Source organism: Aquarana catesbeiana, linkage group LG12, assembly GCF_042186555.1.
Source record: "Aquarana catesbeiana isolate 2022-GZ linkage group LG12, ASM4218655v1, whole genome shotgun sequence".
In the NCBI taxonomy this organism is placed as follows: Eukaryota; Metazoa; Chordata; class Amphibia; order Anura; family Ranidae; genus Aquarana; species Aquarana catesbeiana.
In genome coordinates this window covers 20,634,456-20,643,853 of record NC_133335.1, presented here as the reverse complement: position 1 = coordinate 20,643,853, position 9,398 = coordinate 20,634,456, and the positions used below count along the sequence as shown (strand labels likewise).

The window sequence follows — 9,398 nt, the reverse complement described above, 5'->3', positions numbered from 1 at the left end:
CTAAGGGGGGGGGGGGGAATAGGGGTAAAAGCACAGCTCAAAAGCAGGGTTCTACCACCCCCCCCAAACCTCACATGTTAACAAGCCCTTGCTGGAATAGATTAAAGAAGTAACTGAAGGACATTTGCAACCATGACACAAAACATTACCTGCATGCATTAAGCTCACAGCGACACAAGGCTACAACAACAACAAAAAAGGTTTATTGTGCTTTTTAATAAAACAGGTTGTGCCATTCGGGTAACACTGCACACTTTAAGGGCTCAGTTCATGTTCTGGAAATAAAAGGGCAGGCACCCTGTAACAGCCTCAGGCTGGAAGAGGTTTGATTCAAGTAAGTCAGCATTAAGGCAAAGCTAAGCTGTACGGAGCGCACATAGTAGTTGTGCGTCTACAGAGGGTCGTGTGGCACACATACGCAAGTCTTCCAGCTGTTAAAAGGAAAACGCTCTAGCATGCTGAAGGGCATGCTGGGACATGTAGTCCCTCCAGAGTGAGAGCTGCAGGTTACCAATACATATCTGTACAACATACTGCATAATTACAGAATTCAAACAGGAGGAGGCAACTGTGGCTTACCAAGGCCAATATGTGGCATGTCTGACTGCTCCACTATGGCTGGCAAGTCACAGACTGCCCTCCTGCTAAGGCTATCTATATAACAGTCATGACATTGGCAAGTTCTAGATAAAACATTAGATGTTGGTTCTGGTTTATGGGAGAGGAGAAAAAAAAAAAACAAAAAAAAAAAAACAAAAAAAAAAAAAGGAGGGGGGGGGGTTATAAACAAAAGGAAAAGATTGTTCATACATCTTATGTCTATGCTGAGCACATTAATGGGGCACTGAGCCCACATAGCCTAGCACACAATACATCCATCCTGCTTTAAACACTTGTTAGAGCAGAGAAAAAGAAAAAAAACAAAATATTCTACTTCTCTGGCAAATCAGAGTTAGTTATACACATAGGCGGATCAGAGCTGCGGGTACAGTGCCACAGCTGCGTACATTTCCCAAGTGCTGGCTTGTGCTGTGTGTACATAACCTCCTCCAAACATGTTTTCCTGTACCTGCTGACATGAAAGCAGTGTGGATTTTTTTTTTTTTTCTAATCAAAATAAACACCAGATGAGCAAAACAGTTAAGCCACAGTTCAAAGATGTCCAGCAAGCTGGGAAATGTCTGCAAGATACATTTGGCAGAAACGATGCTACGGAGGGTTATTGTCACAGCAGATGGAAAACATGCCATAGGAAAAGCAAGGAGGACGCAAACAGGACGACGCAAAACGCCCAGTGCAGTGATGGCGAACCTTGGCACCCCAGATGTTTTGAAACTACATTTCCCGTAATGCTCAACTACACTGCAGAGTGCATGAGCATCATGGGAAATGTAGTTCCAAAACATCTGGGGTGCCAAGGTTCTCCATCACTGGACTAGTGCATAACCAAGAGATTTATAGACCGGACAGCCAAAATGCATACTCATCGGTGGGATACAATGGTTGAATTTTCCCCTTTAACAGATCCAGTGCTGATGAAGCATCACCCAGCGCACTAAGATTGTGGCAAGCCGACGCGTTTTAGGGGATGCACCCCATTTCCTCCGAGGCACGATAGCTCTGAGGAAGGGGGTGTGTCCCCTGAAACACAACAGCTTGCCACAATTGTGGTGCATTGCATCAGGTGACACTTTACCAGCACTGGATCTGTTATTGGCTCGATTGCTTGCATTTTTTTTGAGCGTATGAATTCGGCTTTTCGGTCCATTTTATTTATAGATCTTTTGGTAATGCACCATTCGTTTGCACCCTCCTGTTTGCATTTCCTACAGTTATCTGTCTGATTCTCCCCCCCCCCTATTTGAGCGTCCTAGTTAAAGATCTCTAGGCTCCTACTGTCTGTACATTATGGAGATGGTGTAGAAATCCTCTGAGCGCTGGGGTTGGGGGGGGGGTGTTCGTTGTTGAGGAAGACATTCCATGCCTAGGGGCTGGCCTTAGATGGCTGATCGATAGATAAAAAGGTCTGTTGAATGGTCAACTCCTCGTGCAAATCCCGAGTCCCAATTTAGGGTGGACATTAAAACAAAAAAAATAAAAAAAGTACAATCCTAACACTATGAAACTTTCCAATACTCCCAAACAGAGGGGTCGTACCATGTAACGAGGAGAGTCCGGCTCTTCAGTCTTGACCGATAACGTCCACAGAGTTCATTACATGCCCCAACTACGTGGACAGCTTCTGGGCCTCTCTGACTTGACGCAGTCCATACAGCCACTTGATGACCCTGGCGTTCCGCTCGATGATGGAGATCCCGTACGGAATCCGCGCGGAGGCCGGCGTCTCCTCGGCGGTGGCCACGCTGACCTGGGACTGGGCGTACTCCGAACTTTCAGCGCTGACGCTGTGGATCTTGAGGGACACGATGTCGGAGCTGGCGCGGACAAAGTGCTCCGCTCCGATATTGGAAACCTCGCCGGGGTCCAGTCCGCAGTAATTGAAGAAACGTTCGAGGTTGGCGCTGGCCCGAGAGTAGCGGTCGCTCAGGTCGGACTTGGAACGGTGCAGGAGGGTTTGCTTTTTGCCGGGGTCGTTCGGGGTGCTGGCGGGTGAACAGAGGGGGCTGTCAACGGGCAGGGTTGATTTTGCGGGGGACTCGACCGATGTGCTGACAAGGATCTCTGGACACTGAACGTGGGGTACTACATCACCCGGTCGAACATCCACTCTGCGCACCGCCATTGTGTTGGGAGTCCGATGGCTGACCGGGGTGCTTGGGGTGGACGAATTTTGCATCTTCTCCGGTTCCTGCCATGGAGCTTTGTCCGCCCGCGGAGAGGTCAGTGGGCTGTCGCAGATATTGATCAGATTGTTCAGCGTTTCCAGATTCAAGGAACTTTTGGGAGCCCTGTTCTCCCCGCGAGGGGCGGTGGGGGAGCATCTGCGACTCGGAGTAAGCAGCACCCTCCGCACACCTGGAGAGAAGAGCGGCTGTCTGGACAGGACTGGCCTGATGGGCTCCTGCTTAGTACTGACCACTTGCTTGCTCTTCACGTACTTCGCCTTGTCGGCTTCCAGCCTCTCCACCGCGCTGGGCTTCCGAGCTCCGTTCTCCCCCTGACGCCGAAAGTATTCGGGGCCTTTGTTCAGTATGCGAAAGGGCATCACCGAAGTGAGCGGGGCTCCCATCCCACCCGATTGCAATGTGCCGACAGACATGGTCACCTCCTGCAAGTGGACACCTCGCTGCGATGACAAGCGCTCTTCACATCTCCTGGGCCTCCTGTCACTTCTTTCACGTTCCTGTGCAACGCAGAGAGAGAGAGAGAGAAAGATCAACTTACTGGTAGCGGCTTACAAGTGCGTGCCGGTCTGACAGCATCACAAACACACAAAGCCACAGGATCACACACAGCTAGAGGCGGGATCTCCCTTTACACTAAGTGGACTGTTCTCCTCCCCCCTCCGGCTGCTCTCTCCCAATCCTTTCCCAGTCACCTCTTCAAAAAACCTGAAGCTCCCACCCACCCTGAATGGCAGTTGCTGGCATCAGAATAACTAACCAGCATCACCGACTCTCTGAGCATCCCCCCCCCCCTCCTTTCCCTGGACATCTGTCCCCGGATCTGCAACCAAATGCCTGGAAATTTCCATTTAGTCCCCGTTCTGGGACAAAAAAGAAAAAAAAGAATGAAAGTTACAATGAAGAGAGGAGATTAATTCCTCCAGTTATGACAGAGTCTGTTGGACACACGTCTCCAAAACGTGTGCAAGCTGGCACTTGTAGTCCCTCGTCATCTGCCTTTAGAAGGGAGCAAGATTTAAAAACACACAGCGCCTACTGTGCATTTCCTGAACTCTTACCATTCTATAAAATGGGACTCCGAGGGTTTTTACAATACATGCCCCTGAATTGTAAATAGAATTTTTATAAGCAGTGCTCCTCCCAAGGTTTACAAAATTTGGAGTGTAAAGAGCCCTAAACGTTTAGTGCACATGTGCAAACCTAACCCCCCCCCCCCATGCATATACGGCACGCAAACCAAACCCCCCCCCACCCCAATGCATGTATGGTACGCAAACCTAAACCCTCCCCCCCCAATGCATATACGGGATGCAAACCTAAACCCCCCCCCCCCCAATGCATATACGGGACGCAAACCTAAACCCCCCCCATGCATATACACGGCGCAAACCTAAACCCCCCCCCAATGCATATACGGGACGCAAACCTAAACCCCCCCCCCCCTCCAATGCATATACGGGACGCAAACCTAAACCCCCCCCCCTCCAACGCATATACGGGACGCAAACCTAAACCCCCCCCTCCAACGCATATACGGGACGCAAACCTAAACCCCCCCCCCCCTCCAATGCATATACGGGACGCAAACCTAAACCCCCCCCCCCTCCAATGCATATACGGGACGCAAACCTAAACCCCCCCCCCCTCCAATGCATATACGGGACGCAAACCTAAACCCCCCCCCCCCTCCAATGCATATACGGGACGCAAACCTAAACCCCCCCCCCTCCAATGCATATACGGGACGCAAACCTAAACCCCCCCCCCCCTCCAATGCATATACGGGACGCAAACCTAAACCCCCCCCCCTCCAATGCATATACGGGACGCAAACCTAAACCCCCCCCCCCTCCAATGCATATACGGTACGCAAACCTAAACCCCCCCTCCAATGCATATACGGTACGCAAACCTAAACCCCCCCTCCAATGCATATACGGTACGCAAACCTAAACCCCCCCCCTCCAATGCATATACGGTACGCAAACCTAAAACCCCCCCCCTCCAATGCATATACGGTACGCAAACCTAACACCCCCCCCCCCCTCCAATGCATGTGTACAAAACCTACACCCCCCCATTGCATACGTGTAAAACCTATCCCCCCCCCCCCATGCAAGTAACCTAAAACCTAACCCCCCCATGCATGTACACGAAACCTAACGCCCCCCCCCCTCCCATGCATGTGCGCGAAACCTAAACCCACACCCCCCTTCCCATGCATGTACGCGAAACCTAAACCCACACCCCCTTCCCATGCATGTACGCGAAACCTAAAACCACATACACACACACTACACCCCCCAATGCATATACACACGCAAAACCTACACCCCCCCCCCCCAATGCATATACGCAAAACCTACACCCCTAAAGGATATGCAATTCAAAGACACTCGTCAATGTGTATGCTGTGTAAATGTACGGTCAGAGGTCTCCATGTATTTAAAAAAAAAAAAAAAAAAAAAAAAAAAATCGTACGTAAATGTGCTCTGCCTGCGGATTTCACCGGGTGACATTACTGGTGGTCACATGACCGCATGTCATCAATATTGGGTGGGCAGCCAAGCATCTCCAGGGCAACTAGTGACCCAAATTACAAAAAGCCTCCCCTGAGAATGGGGGTTGGTGTAGCAGCAGCTTCTACACCCCTCCTCCTATTGTAAGATAGCTGGGAATAAAGGAGGGTTTGGGGGGGGGGGGGGGGGTAGCAGGCAATCCAATTACACCCCCAATCACAATGACCTGTCCATCAGAGCTGACACCGAGGAGGAGGGAGGGGGGAGAAAGTGCTGCTTATTCCAAATAATGGGCTACAGGATTAAAATAAAAACAAAAGGATAACACCGCCACCCCCCCCTCCCTGGAATACTCCTGTGTGTTCAGCGACATGCAGACTGAGCAGTCTAGCACAATTTGAACAGGAATGTCACCTGAGTCTACAAGGATCTTAGCCCCCCGCCTGGTATTACATAAAACCCAAAGATCCTCCATTGTACCCTTACCCAATGTCACATCCAGGTCAGTCACCTCCAACACACAGGTGGGGGGTCAAGGTGCTCCCTCTCTCCTCACTGTGTCTACATGGACTTGCTCCTGATCACCTGGCCTTAAGTATAACCCCGCCCCCAGAGCCAGCACACCTCTTCCTGTTTGTGTAATGGAATGACTATTCCAGCAATTAACTCTTCATTAGACACTGCAGAATAGGGGAAGCAGCTACTCACAGTAGCCAACCAAATTCCACGCTGCATGTCAACGCACATTCTTGATTGGCTGGCATGGACAAAAGCTTCCGTTTATTTTTTTTTTTTTGCTCAGCAGGTATATAGTTCTCAGGGGTCCAGGGTGTGGAGGAGACAAATCCTTCCGTCCCTCTCCGCACTGGAAAGCGCTTGACAAACGCGTGAAATCGCGCAAAGCTCCATAGGAGCTACCTTGGCGCGCGTAGGTCGGTCCACTAAAATAAATGGGCAGCCCATAAGGCTGGGTTCACACCTATGCATGGGCGCTTCATGCATTTTTAAGACTCATTTTTCCAGCACCTTTTGCGGTTTTTTTTCTCTCATGTGCGTTTTTTTATGCATTGTATGCATTTTTGGGATGTATTAACCTCTTGGCGCGGAGCAGCTGCAGATTTGCGTGCAATATCGCCAACGGTGCTGTGCCAAGAGCCTGCACCTTGTGCGCTCCCGGCGGCTCACAGGAAGTTCCCAATCGCCATTTGCGGTTGGGACTTTTCCCGATCACAACGGTCACATGGCCATAAGCACAGCAAACCCCTTAAAGGGCCGACAGTATCAATATTGGGTGGGCAGCCAAGCATCTCCAGGAGGTGTGTGTTGTCATAAAAAAAAAAAAAAAAACACACCAAAAACACATTTACATGCGTTTTTCATGCATTTTTTTATGCAATTCCATTGAAGTCTTTGGAGGCAAAAACGCACCTTGTTATATGTAAAAAAGTCCCTGCACCATTCTAAAAAAACGCAGAAACACGATCCATAGGAAATAATGTTAAATGGACAGTAGCGCGTTTCTACAAACACAATTAGGCTCGATTCACATCTATGCATGTTGCTTTTGAGCTTTTCTGCAGTGCTTTTTGCGTTGCTTCCCGCGAATTTGAACATGGGTTTTTGCCGCGTTTTGCGTGTGTTTTTTTTTATAGTGTTTTTTTTATACTGTATACAGTGTAAAAAAAAAAATAAAAGAAAAAAAAAAAAACACAAAACGCGGTAAAAACACTGCAAAAACGCGGTACTTGCGTTTTGGATGCGGGGTCCATTGAATTCTATTACATGCAAAACGCTGCATTTTGCATGAAAAAAAGTCCCCGACCCTTTCCAAAAACGTAGAGGCACAAAAATGCATTGATGTGAACATGTTCCGTAGGAGCCCATGTTAAAAAATTCCCATGCGTTTCTGCAAAATGCATAAAAAAACGCATTCGTGTGAATAGAGCCTTAAAGAACGCATACGTATGAACCTAGCCTCAGTATGTAATGCAAAAACGCACACAAAACACGCATAAATGTGGCAGCCGCCATCGCACATCATAGTGTGAACGATGCTGCACAAATTTACACGCGTTTTAAATTTGCAAAACACTTCAATTTCGTTTTTTTTCCTTTGTGACCCACAGAAGAGGGAAATCCTCCTGTCCCGATTTCCTTTCTATTTGTCCCTTTTTAGTTATAATGTGTAAATATGAATATCTAAATCAAGTCAGTGATGTGTAATTATGGAAAATGCTTGACCGGTATAAAGTCCTTGCCACGAGGAATTTTAGAATAGTAATTAAAGGCAGTTTACAATTCTTTCTCAGGTTTAAAGTCTAAGCCCCCCCCCCCCCCCCGTTCACATCGGTGTGATTTGACAGGTCAAATCAGAGACTATTACCGGCAATAGGAGCGCCCTAATCGGTGCGATTTCCAAAAGGAGTTCCTGCACTACTTTTGGCGACTTCGGGGGGGGGGGATTTCAATAGACATCTGTGCATGAACCCGCACGGGTGTCTTTCATGTCATCACCCCCGAAGTCGGGCTGAAATGCGGCTTTGAAATCGTGCGAGTTCAGATGGAGTCGCACAATTTCAAAGCCGTGTTCAGTGTGAACGAGGGCTAAGGCTGGATTCACACCTATGCATTTTTTTATTGCTTTTTGCATTTTGCGGATTTGCTCTACAGAACGTGTTCCATAGGAAACCATGTTAAATGGGCTGTAGTGCAAATCTGCAAAATGAAAAACGCACTGAAAAATGCCATAGGTGTGAATCAGGCCTTAGGCTGGGTTCACATCTCTCTGCTTCCATGCATTTTTTCCTTCTGTTTTGTTTATACTCCTTAAGGTGCATTTTTTAGCATGTCTTATACAGTCAGGTCCATAAATATTGGGACATCGACACAATTCTAATCTTTTTCGCTCTATACACCACCACAATGGATTTGAAATGAAACGAACAAGATGTGCTTTAACTGCAGACTTGCAGCTTTAATATGAGGGTATTTACATCCAAATCAGTTGAACGGTGTAGGAATTACTAGAATTTGTATATGTGCCTCCCACTTTTTAAGGGACCAAAAGTAATTATCCCATTTACAAGGAGCAGATAAAAGGTCCAGAGTTCATTTCAAGTGTGCTCTTTGCATTTGGAATCTGTTGCTGTCAACTCTCAATATGAGATCCAAAGAGCTGTCACTATCAGTGAAGCAAGCCATCATTAGGCTGGAAAAACAAAACAAACCCATCAGAGAGATAGCAAAAACATTAGGTGTGGCCAAATCAACTGTTTGGAACATCCTTAAAAAGAAAGAACGCACCGGTGAGCTCAGCAACACCCAAAGACCCGGAAGACCACGGAAAACAACTGTGGTGGGTGACCGAAGAATTCTTTCCCTGGTGAAGAAAACACCCTTCACAACAGTTGGCCAGATCAAGAACACTCTCCAGCAGGTAGGTGTATGTGTGTCAAAGTCAACAATCAAGAGAAGACTTCACCAGAGTGAATACAGAGGGTTCACCACAAGATGTAAACCATTGATGAGCCTCAAAAACAGGAAGGCCAGATTAGAATTTGCCAAACAAGATCTAAAAAAGTCTTCTCAGTTCTGGAACAACATCCTATGGACAGATGAGACCAAGATCAACTTGTACCAGAGTGATGGGAAGAGAAGAGTATGGAGAAAGAAAGGAACTGCTCATGATCCAAAGCATACCACCTCATCAGTAAGCATGGTGGTGGTAGTGTCATGGCGTGGGCATGTATGGCTGCCAATGGAACTGGTTCTCTTGTATTTATTGATGATGTGACTGCTGGCAAAAGCAGCAGGATGAATTCTGAAGTGTTTCGGGTAATATTATCTGCTCATATTCAGCAAAATGTTTCAGAACTCATTGGACGGAGCTTCACAGTGCAGAAGGACAATGACCTGAAGCATACTGTGAAAGCAACCAATAAGTTTTTTTAAGGGAAAGAAGTGGAATGTTATGCAATGGCCAAGTCAATCACCTGACCTGAATCCGATTGAGCATGCATTTCACTTACTGAAGACAAAACTGAAGGGAAAATGCCCCAAGAACAAGCAGGAA

General features: G+C 47.7%; 1 protein-coding gene across 1 annotated transcript; it reads right to left on the bottom strand.

Moving 5' to 3' along the window:
• Nucleotides 1-750: 750 nt before the first annotated feature.
• On the bottom strand, nt 751-5,970 carry FAM110A (family with sequence similarity 110 member A). The gene is made up of 2 exons (XM_073607348.1): nt 5,813-5,970; nt 751-3,304 (listed from the first exon to the last, which is right to left on the bottom strand). Exon 2 carries the CDS (start codon nt 3,218-3,220, stop codon nt 2,228-2,230), a length of 993 nt encoding a protein of 330 aa, XP_073463449.1. The 5' UTR covers nt 3,221-3,304; nt 5,813-5,970; the 3' UTR covers nt 751-2,227.
• Between the last annotated feature and the right edge of the window lie 3,428 nt (nt 5,971-9,398).

What these genes read in the sequence shown, in the direction of transcription:
- FAM110A (XM_073607348.1), bottom strand. Translation starts at nt 3,220, where the DNA reads ATGTCTGTCGGCACATTGCAATCGGGTGGGATGGGAGCCCCGCTCACT.